At 45.5% G+C, this 22,586-nt stretch overlaps 1 protein-coding gene across 1 annotated transcript in view; it reads right to left on the bottom strand.

Annotated features, from left to right (window-relative positions):
* LOC138567884 (otoancorin-like) overlaps positions 1-22,586 on the bottom strand; it is a 701,441-nt gene that overhangs the window by 632,054 nt on the left and 46,801 nt on the right. The window contains exons 4-8 of the mRNA XM_069646381.1: positions 22,020-22,126; positions 18,309-18,448; positions 14,173-14,296; positions 8,965-9,180; positions 7,636-7,803 (exon numbers count right to left, since the gene is read on the bottom strand). Coding sequence (XP_069502482.1) covers positions 7,636-7,803; positions 8,965-9,180; positions 14,173-14,296; positions 18,309-18,448; positions 22,020-22,126 — 755 coding nt within the window. The remainder of the gene's footprint in view (positions 1-7,635; positions 7,804-8,964; positions 9,181-14,172; positions 14,297-18,308; positions 18,449-22,019; positions 22,127-22,586) is intronic.

The raw sequence follows: 22,586 nt of genomic DNA, 5'->3' as shown, positions 1-22,586 counted from the left end.
TATATGATAGGTGGAGGGAGTTATATTGAGGAAGTCGGAGGAGAGAGTTATTCCATCTAACAGGAGTTATACTGAAGAGGTTAGAAAAGGGAGATACCATCTGGAGAGTATTACATTGAATGGTGTGGTGGAGAAAGTTATACCACCTGTAGACAGAGTTATATTGAGAAGGTTGGAGGAGAAACAATGAAACTGTGGAGAGAGCAGTACAGAGGAATTGAAGGAGAAATACCATCTAGAGAGAGTTAAATTGGGGTGTTAGGAAGAGAGGGGGATACCATGTAGAGAGATGTATCAAAAGGTTAGCGGGTGAGATTCACCATCTGGAGGGAGGATGGGGGAAAACTAGAAGGGAGAGATAGAATTGCAAGATGGGGAGAGGAGTGCAGTCACTCCTGCTAGTGAGAAAGATTATGAGGGTTACGGGGGGCCAGTTTAGTCAAGGCCAGTTTACAGAGGTGGGAGGAGGTAGAACATGTTGCAAACTCACTGACACACTAGGAGACCCTGTCAGAGTTAGCCAGGGGTGAGTTTCTTGGATCAGGACCCTACAGTAGGAGGATCTATGTCCAAAGCGGGCTCTCTTTTGTTGGCTGATACCATAGGCCATGGCACTATTGCCGATCCTCCTTACCTTTCCAAGCCCCTCCAATTGTTGCTCATTTGGCGAGTCTCCTTTACCTCTCATTGGGACTCGAAGCTCACCCTTTACACTCTCCTGCCCAAACCCACTTACTCCCTCTCTTTTCCCTGCCAAGTCCTTGTGGGTATGCACTCTACCAGGCGAGGAGCAGTACAGCACACACTGATGGCATCATATGTGACAACGTCCTGCCGGCCAGCTTTCTGCATGTTGCTCTTCTCCTGGTGGCCTACACACCCACAACGAGAGCAGGGATGTGTCCTATGACAGGTGGATCCCCTTCCTCCAAGCCCAGCCCAAGGATCTGGGGCCAATACCCTGTTATTGGGAAGTATTCATCTCTGCCTCCAATTTCTGAAAAAGGCTTTGAACCTGTCTAAAGTTGGGACACCACAGCAGTGGAGAGACCTCACTACAGACTGTGGAAAATGGGTCAGGAGTCCAAAAAACTTGCAACCTTAAGTGCAAGACCAGAGTGTGTCATTGAACATATTACTGGGACCCAGGAGCAGGCCAAATTCAAGGCCTTTGTAAAAGACTTCTTTCTTTGAAAACAATCTTTAGATTAGCCTTTTTTGAGTTTGCCTTCATACCTTTTGGATAGCTTTACCCACACGTCACTCCACAGCCAGAAGAGGCCACTTGTTTTCTGAACTTTTGTTAGCAACTTTTCCCTGTTACCTTTGTGAACACCCCCAACTCATAATTAGTTCGTTCATCTTGCTCAGGTGTGAAGAGTTGCATACCCAAGTCCTCATTACACGTGTGGCGGTCTGGAAATAAGAGTGCCGGTACCGGCAGCCTTTCTGGACCGCCACACTACAAGCCATTGAGCCTGGTTGGCCTGACCTGCTGGGCGTAGTGGTCCCGGTAGGCAGACTTGTCATGGAAGCACTGGCACCGTTAGCAACGGTGCCAGTGCTTCCGTGTCCCCATTCCTATGGAGTCCTCTGGGACTCCATTGGAGTGGGGACTTACACTTTCCCCCATCGGATATCCCGTGCTGCCGGGACTTGTAATGTGTTTGTGGTACCAGGATATCAGGCGGAAATGGTGTTATGAGTTTGGCGGCAACCCATCGGTAGCACTGGTGGTTTACTGCCGAACTCGGAATGAGGCCAATGAGCTTCAACCTTTGTTTAGGTATCCCCGTCTTCCTCTAGCAGCACTAGTTTTGTCTCCCTTCTCACCTCTCTGAATCACAGCCATCTTTTACTAATAAATCACTGAGTTCTGCAACCCAACCTGTCTTGTCTTATACCCACACTCAGCACACTTTGTGACAAATGGCATCATTCCTCGCCTCTACCACAGATTCGTATCACCTATCATGGAAACCCCAGTAGCCGAACCAAGTCTCACACAGGATAGGTTTGTAAACTCCTCACCCTGGCCTCAAGATACATGGGAGCACCCTATTCTAGGAGGCTGCGATCCGATTCAGATCAATATAACTCAGAAGACTCTGGTTGCAGGAGTGGCACTGACCTACAGCACTTGGGCCTGATTAGACAGAGAAGATCCTGGCAAGTTCAGACTCGGTCCAAGACCTGTCCACTGCGCCTAAACATGAGCAATTGTGTTTAACCAGACAAAAAATTGGAGAACTATGCCCCGAAATTCTTTTCATCCTAGAAGATTTTGTGTTTGCACTCGGCACACTCTGTGTCGCGGACCTTCATCTGTTGCTCAAGTCCTTCGGCATATACTTCACTTCTTCTGCTAGCACCCATGGACTACATGTACACCCGTAGCATTTCCAGCAAAATAAATAATATGAGTAGCCACAGTTAATTCTAAGTTCCACATTTTCCTGAATCATAAGCTTTAGAGAGCCTTGAAATAAAACAGGACCTTGGAGAATCACCATAACCTCGGTACTTTCATTGGAATTCATGACATGTGGTCTCTACCTTCCAAACCCATGTGATTCTTCACCACACAGTTTTAGAAATGTTTAGTGATCTATGTGTAAGGTACAGGCTTTGTGGACACAGCTATACACTCTTTTCAATCTGGCTACTTGGAGCAGGACTGTGCTTAATGTTAATATACTTTTTGTAACTCAGATTGCCCTTTTCAAGCAGCTCCATTACGCTCTTGGTAGACCTTTTGGCTTTGAACTATCATTTCTTTAGGCCAAGGGATCAGGTTTTCATAAATCTGCATAAGCAAAACTCTTGGATTAGGAGCATGGTAACAAAAGGACAGGCACTCCCAATGATGAATGGATTGCATACAAGTTAGGCAATTCCGCCAGCTGCAACAAAGCAGTGCAAGAATGTAAATTTTAATTTATGAAACATCTTAGATAATGTTAAAGTGTCTGATTTGTTCTTTGTGTTTACCCATCTGACTGAGGCTTCAGTCATTGAGACATCTGACACGACTGGCATGATCTTTGATAACTTGGTCAATGCTGTCCATGTCTGTTGTGTGTGTATCTGTCACTCACCACAAATGATGGTAAATCATAAAAGATTTTTTTCTTCATAAGAATTTTAATGATGGTGGTATACCAGTGAATGCTATATAATATGTAATCTTAGGAAATAAATCCACTACTAGCGGTAAAGTGTTTTTTGCTGGGACTGTGAAAGTTTGTTGAGAAAATCCAAGGACAATAGTGCAAGGTTCTTTCTGTTAAAAAGAACTGACTTAAGAATTGCATAGAGTGTCTCTCTGGAGAAAGTTGCTTGTACAAAAACATAATACAACCACACATAATTGTATCAATTGATTTTTGTCGAACGAAGTATCAAGCTGTTACTTTCACCCCAACTCTTCTTCATGCCTCTGTTTTGTTGGTCAAGGTTTCTGGTGTGGGAGGATAGCGCAGCGGGTTAACTCTTCACCTCAGTCATCTGTGCGCAGCCTGTACGACACAGTTTTGAATCTTGACAGGCTTGATTCAGCAATTCATGTCTTACTTTTTTCCCCATTAAACTTAGAATAGAAGAGTTACTGTTCTGGATATGGTCACGTTGAATACAAATGACTAGACATCGAAGGATTGCAGAAACTACTTCCACGTCTCCCTAGAGAGGTATGAGAAGGGCAAGACATTGACTCCCGGCCATTAGCTTTCGGTGGCCTTCAGGGTCTTTGGCCCATTTCATATGATATGTTATTTATAACACGCTTAATACCCAGAGGTTTCTAAGCGCAGACCCGGAGATCGAACCTGTGCTGCACTGTGTCGTCTTGTTTCCAAGGCGAGCACGTTGCCGCTGAGCTATCCTCCCGAGACATGTGACATGCTTTTGGCTCTTCATACCTGGAGGAAGTCTTGGATGATAGCATGATTTGCTTCCTATGGTCATCTTTCTGATAGGGCCTTTCCAGTTCTTCATTGGTCCATCTGGCATTACCGCAGAAGACTACACCATATGCATATATGTGCTGAAGGAGATGGCGCCTGAAGCTGCTGCCCTGCAGTGCGAAAATGCTCTTAGCAGAGCTGAGAATCTTTTTAAAACAATGCTTTTGTGTCTGGAGAACATTGGGGCATTTCATCCTTATTGTAGCTTTTGTTCACACCCAGTTTCTCATCGCGCACTGGGTTATGTGACCGGAGAAAGGTCTAGACTACACCACTTCATCACCACAGCTGGCATGGCTGCGCTGATGGAGAAGGGCACCAGGGTACAGAGGTGCTCCCCCACTTCTGTAAGTTTGCTTCTGAATGTGTAAAGTCTGTTTTTAAAACATTGCTTTTGTGTTTGATGAACATTCGGGCATTTCATTCTTGGTCTTGGGTCCTTCACGTCAATTGTCTTATTTGTCTGGAAGGACAAGGACACCAGGGTGAACCCCGACTCCTGTAAGATCTCTACTCGAGCAGTCAAGTCATTTTTTCAAATGTTGCTTTTTGGGGCAGCGCAGTGGGTTTGCTTCCTCGCTCATCGCAATCGCTGCCATGCCCACTTGCACACTGAGTCAGATGACTTTCATTGAGGGCTGGGGGACTAAACTACCCCAGGTCATTGGATGAGCTAGTGTATCAACACCGCGCGCACATTGGAATATAAAACTTGAGTGTCTGGCAACACCACACATTGGACTGCACAACATCCACTGATCAGGATATTTGAGAAATGTAATTTAATTTAAATCAAATAATTACTTTGAAAACAATATAACTTGAAATTACATCTACAGAATGCCAAATTAAAATGTCTGTAAGCAGTGTTTTGTGTTTGATGTCTCATATTTCCATATGCTTCACCCTGTATACTCATATACAACCATGCAGGGAAACAAGACCCAAGAAGATGGCAAATACAGATGTGTGGTTCTGCATAAGTTCTCGTGAGTCGGTGTGTTTGTATTTGATGTTGACCAAAAACGCCTGGTGGTCTAAGCTATGACCCTACTTCAAGATGAATGGCCCATGGCGTAAAAGGCCATTGATTAAAAAAAAATAAAAAATGTAACATATTTCTTATACTGCACTTCATGCCAGACTCCAGCGCCTAAGCGCCATACCGCGACTGGGGACCGAACCCGTGCTGTTCAGTGCAGTCAAGATCTGAGCGTTCCCCTGAGCTATCCTTCACGGCATTACACTGTTTCATAGCCAGGTGATATTGATTCAATGCATGATCTTGCTGTTAGGCAGAATTCTCGTACATGTGCTAATTCCCTCCACCTTAGAGACCCCCAGCAACTTTGCTGGATTTTGAGGACTTGATTTTTTCACCTGGAAAGAGTGTGACCCTTTTTTCTCACTCTCTCATGTATTTTGATGTTTGTTTTACTCTTGTGTTCTTTGATTATGGAGTTTTAGACAACTCCATAGGCATCATATTTTCATATGTGTCACACAGCACCCTCGGTGACACAGGGAAGCCCTTTAGGTTGTCCCAAGGTTTAAATACCTTCTCTGGGATAAACTGCTGTTTCCCAGAGAAAGTAAAGTGAAATTAACTTTACTAGTCTTTTCAAATTCCTAGAACCAGCACACACTATCTTACAATAGAGTGCTGGAGGGGTTACCTAGTATCCCCTATGTCTGGAAACTCATGTAGCAGTCAAATGCTACCCTTTCCTCTTGAAATGGCTGGTAGCAGTGGTTTTACAATTAACCATTGTGATTTTTCCCGACCGCGAACACTGGTAGCATTAAATTGTGGGAGCCATGTTTTTCAAGATGGCGTCTGAGCCTCCTTTGTTTAAACGGGTTCCAGTCTTCTTTTTTCACCATTTCTTTTTGGAAAGGTCCTTCTAGAGATTGTCTCTGCGTGCCAAACCAGGTTTGGTCCCTTTGTTCCTACGCCTTTGGTGGGCTTCAGGACTGAAGACCGCTTCTGGCCCCGAGTGTTTGGAGTGGGCAGGAAGTGAGGGAGGTGCCCGAAACTCCTTGTGCTTAGTCTCCTAGGAGACCCAAATGCATTCTGGCATGATTGGCTGGCTGACTGTCCGCCAAGGACAGCCACCCTGCTGGGTGAGTGGCAGCTAGCCTGGAATGAATGGGAGAAAACTGTTTAAAAGGCGAGTCTCTTGGCTTGAAAGGCAGCGTCGACCACTGGAACGAAAGAACCAAAGATGAGCTGGAAGAGGACGGCTGCTGCAACTCCTGGAACGTTGGTTTGCCCAGTGAAGCCCTGCTGCAGTGCCGAATCGCCAAGTTCACCTCGACAGAAAAGCCCTTCAAGGACGACTTCTCCCTTTGAGTTGATGGGACCAATCAACTCATAAGCCATTTGGATACCATTCTCAGAGCTGGTTGTATTTTCCTCAGAGTGCTGAAGGAAACCGAAGAGCCAGGGAGAAGGACACCAGTTTGTGTGCTTGACTACAGCTACCGGAATTGAAGATTTGCATTTGCCAGCTTTGTGACCAGTTCCCGTGCAGTGCAGGAGCCCTCTTGTCCCCATGACTGAGGCTCAGGAGCAGCGAGATCTGCAGGAACTGCCAGGAACAGACATCTTCAGATGCATCTTTTTCTTCAATACAAGGTACTGTGAAAACCCGACCGAGAGAACTTACCTCTGACTGCGAAAGTGCGTGAAACTTTGGCAACTTGCAGGACTAGTCAGCTTGTGACCCGACATATAAATCTTTCTTTTACGAACTACTTCTGAGAACTTTGGCAAGACTTTTCCGTTTAACTTCCAGAACTTTGTTATTCTATACAAGACTTTAGCCCATTGACTTTGGCCTAACCTATTGCATTGAATCAACTCCTCTGGTGAACTCAAACTATTTGCACTGTTTTAGAGTAACTGTAATATTTCTTTTATTAACTTATGCCTTTGTTTTATTAACTTATGCCTTTTTGCTCCTACTTCAAATGCTCTGAATGCCATTTTGCGCCTCCTTCAATGTAGTTAAATGCCTCAGAACCTGATCTTGTGAAGTACTGACGTATATTCTTGTGGTTTATAGATTGCCTCCTTCTAGTGAATGTTTTATAAATGACTGTGGAATAAATTAATAAGTGTTTTACCAAGGAACCTTGAATATAAGAGTCTATTTGAATACTTGTAATTGTAGACCTCTGTGTAACACCCTTACAAGCTCACATTCTCTCTTGAGATAAGCCTGACTGCTCAGCAACGCTACCACAAACTGTGTAGTACAGACTTATACCAAAGGTTGTTTTTGCTTACACATGTCACATGTCCCAGTACTTCTAACTGTGAATCCAGATATTTCAATGCTTTCTCTATTCAGCACAATGCACAATTCTGGTTTCTTATTGGCATTCAAACAAACTGATGGAATATCTTTAATAAGTTGGGTCCACGAAGGATGGGTCCAACATTGCACAAAATAAATATCCTGTAGTGATTTTCAATATAAAGTGGCCTTTTAAGACGAACATGCATTTAAAGATATATGCAGTAATTGTGGAAGGGTCGGATATCAGATCCATAAATACCATCCCATGCAGATAATAAAGATAGTGGTAACTATTTTGAAGGCGCGTATTTTCTCACACGAGCACTGGGTGTGCCATGAAAAGAGTCAGGAAGTAGTTACTGTACCTTGTTGAGGATTGCTTCCTGTTGGGCGGGTGACAGGTCCGCCGCGTGCTGGGACAGCCCTCCTTTGACAACACTGGAGAGTTCCTTCGGGTTCATTTCATAGAAGGACCCGGCGCCGATTCCTGACACCAGCTCCCCCATCTGGCTGATGTTATGAAATGATAAAATCTGACAGGAAAAAAAACGCAACGTTTTTATAACGCAGATAGCTGGCCATGGCCGCACTGAGACAATGTTTCCTGGGACGGCATTTCAATGAGCAACATTAAACTTCCACAGAAGGAAACTATATAGCAGAAAGGATTCATTCATATCCTGACGATTACACAATACGTAGGGCCTGATTCACGGAGCGTTTTCGAATGGGATGGCGCCATTATAAAACGCCTGATATTATACCGGAAATAAAAAAAAAAGGCATATCATGAACCAAGTGTGTGCTAAACGCGTCGCCTTTGTACAAGAATTGGGGGACTTCTGGCCTTACTGAGCACTCACTGGAAAATTGCAAATACTTATCAAAGGGACAAGTTTACCTTCAAAACGGTGAAGCGTGCTTTCCCTTTTCTTTAAAAAGGCGGTGGCGATATCTTACCCTTGGTACGCCGATGTACTGTATAGAGTATGCAATTTATTTACTATATAGCAATCTCCGCTCTTGTATCACCCTCTGACACACCTTCTCATGCTCCCCGCCAGATTTTACTTCAACACACCTCTCTCTTCTTATATCACACCATTTTCCGGTCAATGCATACTAAGCAAACTAAGGTCCTTCTGTCCCTGGCTTGGAAACTTATACAGGAGTGAGGTGGCACAGGGTAAAAAAAAACCCTACTACTACTAAGGATAATAAATGAACTGTATTTTGTTTACTCATCTTCCAACACAAATCATTAGCTAGGGTTCAAGCTTTCAGGGTGGACGGCCGTCGCATTTTTGTTTTGCCCAAAAATCGCTGTTGAGATAGCGATTCAACACACACATGTATACATTTCACTTATTGTAGGGATTCTGACATCCACTCCACCACACAATAACAGGCACTGGAGTCCATCTTCGTACACTGCCCTTCTGCACAGCGATGAAGTCACGGTGAAGGGCGCTTCTATTGCAATCAACGTCTGAAGCGCGGGAGATGGTGGAGTTTACAGTGATTTCCTATGTAATTCAGGATGAACATACACACCCTTAGCAGTTACTTTCGCTTCCGTTTTTGAAATTAGAAACACATTTGTATACAGACCCTTGATGGTTAGCGTTTGGAGTTGACATGATCTCTGGAGGCATGGAGCGGAAAACCTGAGAAGCTGTACTATTATGCCTCACCTTTCCAGAATTGAGATATTTTCCGGCCAATATCATAATTTGGCTTCTTGTCCATCCTGAGACTTGCTGGAGCGTTGGCATAGCGTTCTGCACGGCCTCTGTAGACAAAGACTCTAACTGGCAAGAGGTCAGTCCAACGACTGCGTCGGAGAGAGATCCCAAGGTCTCGTTGAGGTTCTGGTTCAACATGGCGATGTCTAGAAGCAAGGACTTGACCTGGGATGAGAACAGGCGGGAGCAGATCAGGAAAGGGGTGCTACAGTCTGAAAAATGCATAATCGGACATAACTAACAGTGCATTCAAGGAATTTGGGACGACAGTAGGAACCACATGTTTCGGAAATTGTCCAAAAGATTTCTGAGGAACAAAATCTAAATACAAATGCCTGATTCCAAAGAGATCCACCATCTAAATATAGCACAAAGGATGCATGTTTTTTTTACTTGTGTGATGTTAGTAAATTATCAGGTCATCTTGTTCTTAAAGGTGACCAGTGTATTTCCAGGGTGCTCCCAGCAAAAATGCATAACACTGACACGTGAACTGGGAGTGCTTTTCATTGTGACAGTCGTGAAATGTAAAAAAAAGAAAAAAGAAAATAAACATTTGTATCTCCTTTTTAGGCCTAGAAAAGCAAATTGCTGTTTTTTCACATACAAAAATTCACAAAAGGGTCACAAATGACCCTTGCACGCATTGTGCATCCCTATTCGCCTGTTCCAAAGAGCCACAGGGAAATGTGTTCGTGTTTTGCATGTTGCAAAGTGCAACCCATTTCTGAATGTGGATGCACTTTACAAGGTGCAGAAATACCACCTCATTTGCTTCATAATACACTGGAGGAAAACAGGAATCTTAATGTGCGTGTCTGTGATGCACCCATTCAGATTCCCTTTGTGAATTATGCTCAAATATTTGTGCACAACCGAGTGGTGACTCCTTGTGAGCCAAAACAGTTTTGTGCATTGGGTCCAAAACTCCCTAAATATCCTACAATGCCTGTTCACACAGTTTGAAGTGCCCATGAATAGAAAATGCTGCAAAAGGTGCTCATGCGCAAATCGCAGCAAGAATTTCAAAAAACTATGCCCATGTGCCACGGGCAAATTCCTACACTTGAGGCACCACATCAATATATTAGACGAAAAATATAATGATTGATCATTCACCGCAGGTTTGGCATGTATGCATTGCATAGGCGCACAATATGTACCGAGCCTCTCCATGAATATTTCTGCGCCCTTCATATTCGCTAGCCTCTCCCCTGTACATGGTCTGTCTGTTGTCTTTCGTTATATGTGCGCCCTGATGCCTGCGGGCTACGACGCGTTATAAGCGCAACATAACATAGCACAATATTACAGACGCATATACTGGAGCTTTGAATCCCACTCTATATATATATATATATATATAGATATATATAGGTCCCAGGCGGCTGTTCTAGGACAGCATTTTCTCCAAGCAACTGCATTTTAGGAGCTGTTGCAGAATGCCCCGGGAGAGCACACAGGCTCATTTCCCTGGCGACGCGACTTAAAACCAGTGCATGAAAAGCATGCACAAAACATGTCACGCAGGCTTCTTACGCCCCGTACCATTTTGCAGGATTCGCTAAATTGAGTGGGGCCACCGATTGAAATGAACGATTTCGCTTCCACAATCTGCTCCATGTCATGACACCCCATCGTCTCCGCCGCCGGCATCTGATTTTGAAGTGGTTGGAGATGCAAAAAGCAGGAGGAATCCACAGGAATCCATATCAATGACATGTGCTGTAAACAGACAGGGCAGGCATTGTTTACAAGAGTTTGCACACAGCAGTGTAAACTTGCATGGAAACCCGGGGCCACCTGGATTTCTGTCCCTCTTTAGCACCAACACATGCAAGCAATCAAAGTAGCTTGGAAGGGAATGCTTGCACCTGTGTATAGTGCACCGCACCCTTCACAATCAGGGCACTGAATATCTTCAAGCCAAGTTTGCCCGATCCTACCCTACGCGCAGTCTTCGCTCTGCCACAGCCGAGCAACTTCTTGTGTCAAGATTCAAACGGTCTCGGGTTGATACCCGGGGCCTTTTCTATTGCCGCCGCAACTCTATGGAATGATCTTCCACTCTTCATAAAGAAAACTTCAGAAGGCTCGTTAAAACCCACCTATTCTAGGCTGTTGATGGAGACCACCTTCTCCTCTCCCAAACCGCCATGATACTTTCGGGTGACCGCGTGCTCTAGAAGTGATCATAACATAACATACATGCAATCATTAGCGGTCTCCGTGTTATTTACAAGCTCTATGAAAATGAGCCCCAAAGTAGAGAAAGCTTATTTTTTATATGTTCTGGATGATCCCAGCTGGCAGTAGCAACAACTGTCCTGGTTAGACCTATAGGTTTGCAGTGCTTTGGAGGGTGATGATTTTAGGTTGAACACCAAACTTTGTGACATCCTCCAGTCAACAATGTGAATTGGTCAAAATTGTGACCAAAGGCAGCCATGCCTCAACCAAATCATGTCATCATCTGGTTGTTTGTTTGACAAGAAGACGTTTGCAACATCCACGCTTTCAAAATGGAAAGAATACATTTGATGCATACGTTTGCTGATTTATTTTTGCAGCAATTACCCCTTAATATATACACAAAAGCCGTCGCCCTTCCACTAATGAAGCTGCAGACCCGGCCCCGACCCAAATAATTGTGCAGCCATTTCCTTCCTTTCAATCTATCTTTCGCTCCCCTTTATTCAACCTTGAAGAAAGAAAGAAAGAAAGAAAGAAAGGAAAGACTCAAAGAAAGGCAAGGGTCCGCAGATGGAAACAAAGGGGAAACAAGAAACAATGATGCAAAGAAGGAAATAGAGAAACATATGGGAAGAAAGGAGAGGCGGGCAGAGGTAAGGCCCTGGGCTGAGCATGTATTGCCAGCACCGTGTACATGGTAAGCAAAACATGACACTGTTTGGACAATGATACGCCGATGTCACTGCCTTGCATTAATAGTTGTGTAAACATGAGAAAAACAGTAGCACTGATAGGTCACAATTAGCACGGCCCATATTGCAGTATGTGTAAATGGTGCTAATCTCTCCCTCTGGTAGGGGTACATTTTATGTGACAGAGGCCCCTGTCTGTAAACCATTGCGAGCTCCATCCTGTCCTGCCTCCATGCCCCTCTTGTCCTCCCTACTCACAGGCCCCTCTTTCCCACCCTCCTCCTAATATGCAGGGGAATGGAACCCTGTTGCTGCATCGTGGGTTGCTCCGACATTGCAAAATACAGACATTCCAAACAGTAACAACGAGATCATGAAATAGTGGTGATGGATGATAAGCAGTTATGGTCTACAATCCAGTCAATTGTGCGACCTTTACAATGAGTAGGCTCTGTGACTTTCTGGGTGAACCCTAGTTCGGAAAGCTCTTCGGCTAGTGCCGTGGCTGCTTTGTCCTTGGGGTCATGCAGGCCAAGGTTGAGGTCCCCTAGTAGAATTGTTTTGGTAGAACTCTTAAGGTTATTACCTAGGATTTGGAGAAGGTTCTTTTGGTAGTCAGGGGTAGTCCCTGGAAGTCTGTAAGTGACAAGTATATTTATTTGGCATAGAGGAGGTCGGCATTATTTTCCCAAGGGAGATTGCAGAGTCTAATGTTAATGTTTTCCTTAGGATGAGAGCTACACCACCGCTTTTGGATGCCTTACGATCCTGGCACAGGATGGTGTATCCCTGGGGAAGGGTGAGAGAGATGGCAGGGCCAGAGGCCTCATGGAGCCAAGTTTCTGTGATGGCTAGTAGGTCGAGGTCAAGAGAGGTGATGAGGTAATTGATCTTGAGGGCGTGTGCTGGGAGTGAACGAGCATTAATGAGGCGCATTTAAGGGCAGGGTTATGGGAGTGTTTTTTGAGTGTGGGGATAGGTGTATGAGTGGAGGTCAGGCCAGTGGTAGTGGTACCAGTGGAGCTGTGGATGGTGACGTTTGTGCTGGAAGAGGTGGGTAGGGGTTACCCAGGGGGAAAGGGAAGTGGGTAGGAGACTGCTTCAGGCCGTGTGTAGTGGAGGTGGGACTTTGATATGCGGTGGTGGAGAGAGAGCCGAGTTTTAGATTTCTGAAATTGGTGGGCAGGGGGCACTCCTGAGCGGGTTAGGTTCAGTGGGAGCTCTCAGTCTTGGAAGTCTGGCGCGGGGGGGATGTGACTGTCTGGTTTAACCGGGCAGTGGGAGCTGGAAGTGATGTTTTTTGCTGGAGCGGGTGGTTGTTGGAAAGGAGGTGGCAGGGTGTATGTGTTAGAGGGAGCATGATGTCGGTGAGCCAGAGGGCTGCTAGGAGGAGGATCCAGGTGAGGATGATGCGCTGTGTACAGGATATGTTATGGGTGTGTGTGCGATTCCACAGAAGAGTTGGCCTGGGAGTAGTGTGAGGATACATTTGAGGCAGGGGGCAGTATAGGAGTGGGTAGAACGGTGTGTGCACCTAATGTAGGGGCAGGTGTAATGCAGCTGTGGTATAGGATGGTCACAGTGGATGTTAATCACGAGTGAGAGAGATGAACAGATCTGTCCGAGCGTGGAGCAGTGGGGCACAGAACAGAGAGACTCTAGTTTCTAAACAAGGTGGTCAGCAAGGCAAATCTGTATTTTAGGTAAGGTGGTCAACGATGTAATTATATTGCTGGACAGGTGGGCACGGGCCCCGATCTGGCTGGGCGCGGTACCATTGGGCACAGAGTAAAGCACACGTTTTTTCAAAACTAAAGTGGACATGGGCACAGACCCAGCTGAGCGCAGGGCAGTGGGGCACGGAGAAGACGCAATAGAGAGTCACTATTTAAGCAGCAGCGCCACGCCATACTCAGAACAATAGCGCCCACTGAGGACCATCTGCAGCACCACACTGTGGCAATACAATTGAGCTTCAAAGCCTGCAGGCAGCAGACCCACACTGGACACAAAAGTGCACCTCAGGTAAAAACTGATTTTTCCAACATAGCCTTCATGTTGCTGCTTCCGTCAGGTAATGACAAAATACTTTAACATGAATGTGTTATTTATGAAGAATCCAGAAAGAAATGTGTGAATACCATGATATCATTGTTGACAATACATGATAAGTAAGATTATACTTTTTTTTGTTGCAACCAGGATGTACAAACATGCTTAGGGGACACCAGCGCGTGTGCATGCGAAGAATAAGGAGAGCTCTCCTAGGCACCTTCTGCACCTCAGCATGGAAGCCTCTCAATTGGTTGCATTTGATCATCTGATGCAGCAGAACTTGCGCCAAACTCGGATCCATGTGTTGGAAGATGTCGTAAAAACAAACCAACAGCCCCAGCCTATGGTGCAGAAAGAGACGAGAGTTAGAGCGCACACTGTGAAGCGCAATCAGCACGTTACAGAATATTTGCATTCATCTTGCACTTGTGTACACCAAGGGCGCGTTTTTCAAAACAGTTGGTGAAGCAAGCGATTGGATGCGCTAGTGCATCTTCACTTTCGCCTTAAAAAGTTGTCAGTACTCTCGCGGGACATCAGAAGGTGTTTATGCTAATGTGTCTTGTCCCGCGCACTGTCTCTTGGTGCTCTCGCGGGTCTGCAAAGGAACAGAGAGTTGCAGGGTTTGTTGGTGGGATTTAGAGGAAGAAGAGCAAGGGAGCTGTGTGGGCTGCTGGCAGCTTCAGTTCAGAGAAACCGGACACTGAGCGAGCGTTGGTGCGTTTTTGGTTGGGTAGCCATCCTGTGGTGTTGAGGTGTGATTGTGTGTGGTTTGTTTCATGCCGAGTGTTGTGAAGTGCGTGCGATTTTGGTGCGATATAGTAGTTGTGTTTAGTTCAGACTTTGAGAGTTTGTATGCAGAAAGGTGAGTTTTTAGGTTAGTGGCAATACATTCCCTACACCCTAGAATCCCTCCAAATGCGGTACATTTCCCACGCCAACAGTTAATACAAGTGGAATGCCTTTCCCGCCCCCATGCGTGTATGATAGATGTGCCCATTCAGATGCCCTTTTCCCTTTTTCCCCAAAGTACTCCATCAATACCTCGGACCCAATGGAAATGAAACTTTGGAACTTATGTGGAGTCGTTGGGAGCAGACCAAACACCAGCAGGCAGAAAAGCGTCAACCCTCAGAACGACACTGGGAATTGAGGGCCGGCAAAATGTCAGTACAATCCCACCTGCGAGGAACCGAGATGGATCACTGAAAACCGACAGGTGCAAGAGAAGACATGGCAATGCATTCAACACTCATACTGCAGTTTTGCAACCACTAACAGGCAACGACAGACTCCATCGACAAAAGCCTGGCCAGTCTGTCCGAACTGCCAAGACAAAGCCATTTTTGGTGCTGGTACGGAACGTAGGCTGAGGAACAGTCATTTGCATGCATGAGTATGGGCAGGAAGCCACATCAATGGAGTCCCAACAATCTGGTAACGAGTCAAGATGCTTCATTGAAGAAGGCACTAAACCAGGCAAACTGTGTTGCATAAACTGTGCAGCAGGAATGTGCAGACAGATACACCAGACAAGAAGCTGGACCAGTGATAGTGAATGGGGTGTGCATACAATCAACAGGGACACCGAGCTAACATACACAACACCTAGCAGATGGCAGGCAAGGGAAGGGCTCTGATGCGTGACAGTGGGAATCTTGCAAATGATCCCGAATACCAGGCAAGAGACAAAGTATGTGTAAGGAGAGGACACTATGCAAAGATCTGCAGAGTCTGCAACATCAGGGTGCTAGCACGCCGTGAAGACAGCATAAGCAGGCCCACATCATCTGAAGAACACGGCAGAGAAGCAGCACTCGGTGGAAAACATGCATCACAGCTGAACAATCCTGTGCAAAGTGAGCTGGCATGGGACACCGCTGCAGATGCTGGCCGGTTCCAGGGAGCTACTTACCATTTTAACCAAGGACACCTATGCTGTACCATGTAATCGGGGGAAGGCAAGCTCCAGGCGACAAACCATTGCCCGATCAATTATGTTGGAGCAACCACCATACAGCTAGGGTACATCAAATGTGAAATGGAATTCAAAGGTAGATACGCAAGAGAAACAGCAGAGCAGTCCTGTGTTGCCCACACCGAGCTTGCTTCAGCACCATTCAGGTCTCAAATACCAGCAAAGAGTTCTCATGACAATTCAAACAGGGGGCTACCAGGACATATTGCAGAGACATGCAGCAGTTGTACAACCAGCAGTGCGCACGCTGAAGGGATTCACACTGAAATGAAGCTAAAAAGGAGCCATCCTGGTAAAGCACTGGGTTCGAATAATACCAGTTGCAGGGCGCGCGAGCAGTGGCGCAGCATGACTGGATGAGGAGCAAGGACACTTTGATGGCGGAGGCCATGGAGTGGTCAAGACTGATTGTAATGACCAGGAAGGGGGACAGGGACACACTGAGTCTGTGTGTCAACTTCAGAAGCCCGAACAGAGAGGTCATATGCAACACATGTTCAGTTGCAAACAATTCAAAGATGGAGCTATCGTTGAATGGGACCAAGATCTTGAAGAAATTGGACACATGAAGCCCCAACCATAAAATTAGACTGAATCAGAAATCAAGACGCCTCGTGGTATTCATCACCCCTCGGGATGTTCAGTGGACTAATGAACATCACCATAAAGGGGATAAAAGGGAGGTAAGTACTTTCAGGAAGACATCATAGCACATGGGAACACCACAGAGGAACACCATATCGGAGTGGTTAGATTTTGACCAGACTTCATGAGTACTTCATTTGCAACTCTGCAAACCATGCTCGATGGCGAACACCCGAAGGACAGTTTGGCCAAATGCTGATCAGATGTCCCTCAGTATGTAGGCAGAGAGCAACTAAATTCCTTTCTGGGCATGTCAAAATACTATTCAAGAGAGGGTCATTACGAGTTGGGCTATATCCCAGCGGTAAATGGTATACCGCCCAATGAAATTACTGTTACCCACCACTCGGTGATATTACTGCCGGATTACAAGTGGCAGCGGCGGTGTAAGTCCCCAGTTTTTGGGCATTCATTGGACTCAATGGGACATTTTCCATGCAATTACAGCGACGGTAACTCCACCATGGTAATTGCACCAAAAACGGGGAGAAAGTTGGCAGTTTTACCTCCAGATCAGAGCTGGAGGTGAATCCTCCAACTTTCTGCCCAAGTCATAGTTGGGCAGCGCAGCAATGCGGCAGTAATGGTATCACCACTGTATTTTTACCACACTGCCCAACCCGTGATGCGGCCCTAAGATGTCTCTACTACCTTTGAGGGACTCAAATCCCCCCAGAGAAAAGGAGCACACTACACAGGGTCCAAGGACTACAGCACAAAGTTCATCAAACTGAAGGAAGTGATGACCAAGTGATTGCACCCATTTGACTTCTGTTTGGTGACCGTCCTGTCATTTGATGCCACTGTGCAAAGGTTGGGAGCTGCCTTATGCAGCAGGAGAGAACATCTGTTCGAGCTGTCATCCCTCTTCCCTCCCCTCAAGTTCCTCACCAAAGTGAAAAGCCCCTACTCTGTTATTGAAAGGTAGATGCTGATATCCACCTGGCCCTCAACCCACTTCCACGCCTACCTCTAGGGGTGCCCTTTCTGATTGCATACCTCCCACAAGCAGTTGGTGAACATGTTGTGCCCACAAAACACAGCACCCTCAACGCATAGATTGGCCAGATTGGCTTCAGGCATGGAATGGGAGGCGATGTAGAGGTCATGGACCTCATGGCCGAAAATGCGCAAAAGAAAGACATCACAACCAGAGACCTTGAGGGATGGAAAAGGAAGAGAATGTACAGATGCACGGAGAGCGGGAAGACGTGACCACCGAAGAGAAGCCGCAGAGACACAAACCAGCAGACTCAACAAATAAAGACTGCATTCAACTACCAGCAGACTCAACAAATAAAGACTGCATTCAACTACCAGCAGACTCAACAAATAAAGACTGCATTCAACTACCAGCAGACTCAACAAATAAAGACTGCATTCAACTGCAAACACTTCAGTTCAGGCTTCTGACACTACTCCCAGCACACACTTTGCTGCACATTATTGATAGAGCAGGGTTTGAAGAGGGTGGAAGTTTAATAGACTTGGGCCCCACTTCCATCTTCTATAAGAATTCAATTTCCAAAGGAATCAAGATATGAAGAGTAAAGCAATGCCTACTTTACTGCAATCATGGAAACCTCAATGTTATCAATCTGACATGGTTTCACTTAAAATAATCCCATAGGATCTATCGCCCTTGCATTAATCGGTTATCAATGGCCGCCATTCGGAAGTCATTTGCCTCTGAAGGTGTGATAATGATCGTGCAAAGAAGCCACATATACCTGTAGAGAGTAGACACGTTTCTCATGTCAAAGCCGGAGGAGTCGATTCGCTCCAGAAATGCTTCTGCGTGCTTTGGCGTGATATCATACACGGTGTCCAGCTGTTTCGTTGCATTGTCGTAGCTGATGTACAGTCGGATCTGGTAGGGACAGGGACACAGGTATTTCAGATCATGCACTACCCGGCTTCCACTCCAACAGGCTACACTATCATCCAGATACACATTGAAGGAATGTGGATGGGATGGTGTCGCCTGGGCCGAAGCACATGGTCCATGTAATTTGAATAAATTAAATTACTTTGTTGTAATTTACTTTGTGGGTTTTGTTTTGACATTTTATTTCAAATTCTTTTGTGGGGTTTTCCTCTCAACCCAGGTCTCGCCTTCCCCTTCACTACCAGCCCCACCCTAAATGCCTCCCTACCCCCGTCTACCCCATACCCCACAAAGCATATACAGATTGGAAATATTTCGATGAAAAACACACAAAGTACATTGCAGCGAAGTAATTTGCTTTGTTGAAACCACAAGATACCACAGCACATGCAGCCTCCAGAAAGAAGGCTCTCCATGTTGGCTCAATGTCAAAGCAAATTATCCCATGCTGTAAGCAGCCATTCAGATAAGAGGTGTATTAGCCAATTTTACTCCTTTAAAAAAGATACACAATCAGAACAAAAATACATAGGGATTAAAAATATTCTCAGCAAAAAACAGAAGACAATTGGCATGTAGTAAGGACCCTCCCCTTTCACCCACAAAACGCCACAAATATGTTCAAATGAGCGGTACCACAGAGCAGAGCCTATTACTCTAGGTTTACAAAGAGATATATCTGTTTAGAGTTCAAATATATTTTTACTTGCCTGAAAATGCCCTGTACAGAATGGGAATGATCTTTTTACATTAAAACATTTCACGCCTTGAAACACTTGTGTATAGGCGTGTTATAAATGCTATATCATAGCATATTTACTCCCATTAGAAAAAGGAGTCAAATTCGCCAACTTTAAAATCTTATAAAACCTATCAATCCAAACAATACTCACTATGATACAGCGGGTGCAGCACAGCACCAACAAAGCGAGTCGGCCCACGAGGAACCAGCATCAACCCAACTCACAGGGATACAACTCTAACGGAATCAGAAGTACCTGAATCAGGATACAGACCTCACTAACCCAACCCTCAATCTTCTGCATACTTAAACCCACACAAAACCACACAACCATCTCTCTCCCAGCAATCCGCACGCACTTTACCACACCACATCAACAACACATAAACTTCACCCACAGCACTCGAGGTCTCGCCTAATCCGATACTAGCACCAAAGCCCAGCACTCGGTGTATACCGAGCTGAAGCTGCCAACAGCACACCACTTCTCCCACTCTCCTGCTCCCCTCCTCCCGACTAACCCTACCCGTCCTTCCTGTTTACAGATCCGACAGAGCACCTGGGGACCAATTCTGTTGGTGACGGTGCGCTATATAAGCACCTTTAACATAACATAAGTGTGTGAGAGGTAAAGGCACCCACCTTTAGGCTGCCAGAGAACCAAAGGAAAAAAAGATGTGCTCCCTCATTCTGGGTGGGGGGAGACACAGCGCTTATAGAGACACACCACTTTGTGTTGGTTGTAAGCCATATAAGGAGCCGTCTGTAATGGCTAGTGCTTTGCTACAGGTTTCTTGGGTTCTGACAATCAAATTAACATCTGAAAATGAATTAAAGAAAACCAGAATGATTGGACCTTTCTGGATTTGTCCCATAGGTTTGATTCATGTTAAAATATATATAACCAGTGACTTAGGTGTCATGGTAAATTACTCTTTAATGAGCAGTAATAAGCTAATGCTGCCTCTAGACCGCTGCCCACGAAAAACGAAGTACAAAAGGCTGCATCACGTTGACTGACGTGCAGTGCATCTGTTTTCCCAGGAAGTGGGCTGGAGGGAAACCGGAAGAGGCCACGGTGTCCAGTAGAGGTAAGTGCTGGGGGCGAGGAAAGTGTGGCGGCAGGGCTATGCATCAGGAGTGGGAGAGCGGGTGGTTCCATACTCCCTAAAAATAGACAGGGGGAAGGAAGGGGAAGGCAAAAGACTGACATGCAATGGTGGCCCTCGCAGTTAGCTTCTGCAATATCCGTCTTTTGTTTGAGGGGTTCGAACCATCAGAAAATTAGAAGATCGAAACATTAGGGCCGATTGACAGGTTTGCCCCAGTCGATTCACAGCTGGTTCTTAAATGGGGGCACCCTAAGTAAGTCATTGGGGGTCATTCTGAGGTTGGAGGTAAGGGATTACCGGCGCCTGTAAGGGCACCGATGGCGGTAATCCCTTACCTCCGTATTCCGAGTTCCCTTTGCGGGTCCCTCTTTACCTCCTGCTTTTAGCAGGAGTAAATTACAGGACCCGCAAAGTGACCTTGGAGTAAATTACGGCACCGTAATTACCTCCTTCCCCATTCCCATTGAACCCTATGGGGGCAGAAATGGGGATGGGGAAGGGGTATGGTGAATGGGAAATTACCGGACCATCCAACCTTGGAATGGACCGGTAATTACTCCATTCACCATGCCGGTATTCCATGGAGTAAATAGCACCATGGTTGCCAACCATGGAGCTATTTACTCCATGGTGTAGTCCTAACTCGGAATGAGGGCCATAGTGTACTGTGCTATGATGTTAGGTTTGCAAGAGAAACATATCCATTCTGAACCGATTAAAGAGAGCTCTGAATCCAATCCCTGGGCAACCTGTACAGTACCACTGGGTATTAGCAAGGGTAGAGTAAAAGTACTGATTCAGTTTAAAAGCAAAAGAGTAACCTCAGAACAGTGAAAATAAAAAGAATATAGACATTTAACACCGAGAGTGTCAGAGAGGTCTGAGTGATATGATCTGTGTGGATCGAGCCTTGATTTCCCATTGCAGCTGGATCACACATCGGGAATGTCATGATTTATCGAACCTTCAAAAGTGCAACTTGCATACACGTCCCTGGGCAGTGAAAATATACCAAACAAAAACGTGAAATGCATGCATTGCCTAGAACACTCCTCAGAAGTTGTTCTAGATCCCACACATCTGGGCTGTACGGGTGCCAGGATGCATACTGAAATCTATTACAAATCCAACACTATTACCACCTCGTCAATCTTCCTCGTCCCAGTCCTATATCAGTGACGTGGATTGTGACAAGGAAGAGCACAGCTCAGAGTAATGTGGATTACCGGGAAATAATCAAACATGACCTCATCGCCCCTATTTCTCGTCACAGTCACTGGTACAGGAGTGTGACTGGGAAAAGTAGGAGCAAGAGTACGAAGAATTAAGGTAAGCAATCTAGGAATTGCTTCATTGTCTCTGTTCCTTATAACCATCCTTGTACTATAGGTCTGTGATGAGGAGAAGTAGGCCGGAGTAATGAGGATTACTGGCAAGTGATCCAGGCAACTCCTCATGTCTTCTTTTCAGATTGTTCCTGTGTAGAACTCCACTACCAAAATGCTTAGTTTAAATAAAAGAGTGAAACTTCAATAGATAAAGTGGCATTATGATAGTATGGAGGAGAATGCATTCATTAACCCATTACTTCCTTCTCTAATGAAGGTGTGAGCAGCTGCTATTATAAGGAACATTTTAAACATGGAGCCACACACTGTACAGTGGCACAAAACCAGTAAATCATTCCTGCTCTACTCACGTCACTGAGGTCGATGTTCTGAATGGCATTGAGTGGTAGATGAACCATGTACCTTCCCAAGATCCAGAGACTTTCCGCACTAACCCAGGATGTGGATGCATTTGGCTCTAGGTAAATAAAAGACATGATGGTCACTCTACTGCCAGTTGAAAGCAGAAACCTACAACGAGTTGGGAACACCCCACTACTGATTGAAATGCGAAGGAAGCTTCGACCCAATGCGGCATATCATGTAGTGAACTGTTTACAGGATAGGCTACCTTTATTGGAGCAAAAGAATAAGGTCAAAGATGCTGCAGTACTTTGGTAAACCATGCCTACTCTTTCTACTTTTTGTTTCATTTGGGGCACCGCCGGCACGTTGTGACCAAGAGCCTGCCAGTCAGGATTAGTTTAGGGGCCTGGGGAAGACATTTGGCAGCTTAATATACAAGCCCCATTTGTTTGCATGTCAAATTTTTGCAAAAATGTAGTTATGTGGCAAAATCGTATAATTTTACTAATAACTGCCATAATATTCATATTTTCTGTTTCTACTAATCATGAGAAATTAAATAGGATGACAGC

The sequence above is a fragment of the Ambystoma mexicanum genome, chromosome 2p (genome assembly GCF_040938575.1).
Source record: "Ambystoma mexicanum isolate Mex_15411 chromosome 2p, UKY_AmexF1_1, whole genome shotgun sequence".
NCBI lineage: Eukaryota > Metazoa > Chordata > Amphibia > Caudata > Ambystomatidae > Ambystoma > Ambystoma mexicanum.
This window is presented reverse-complemented; position numbering and strand designations above follow the sequence as displayed.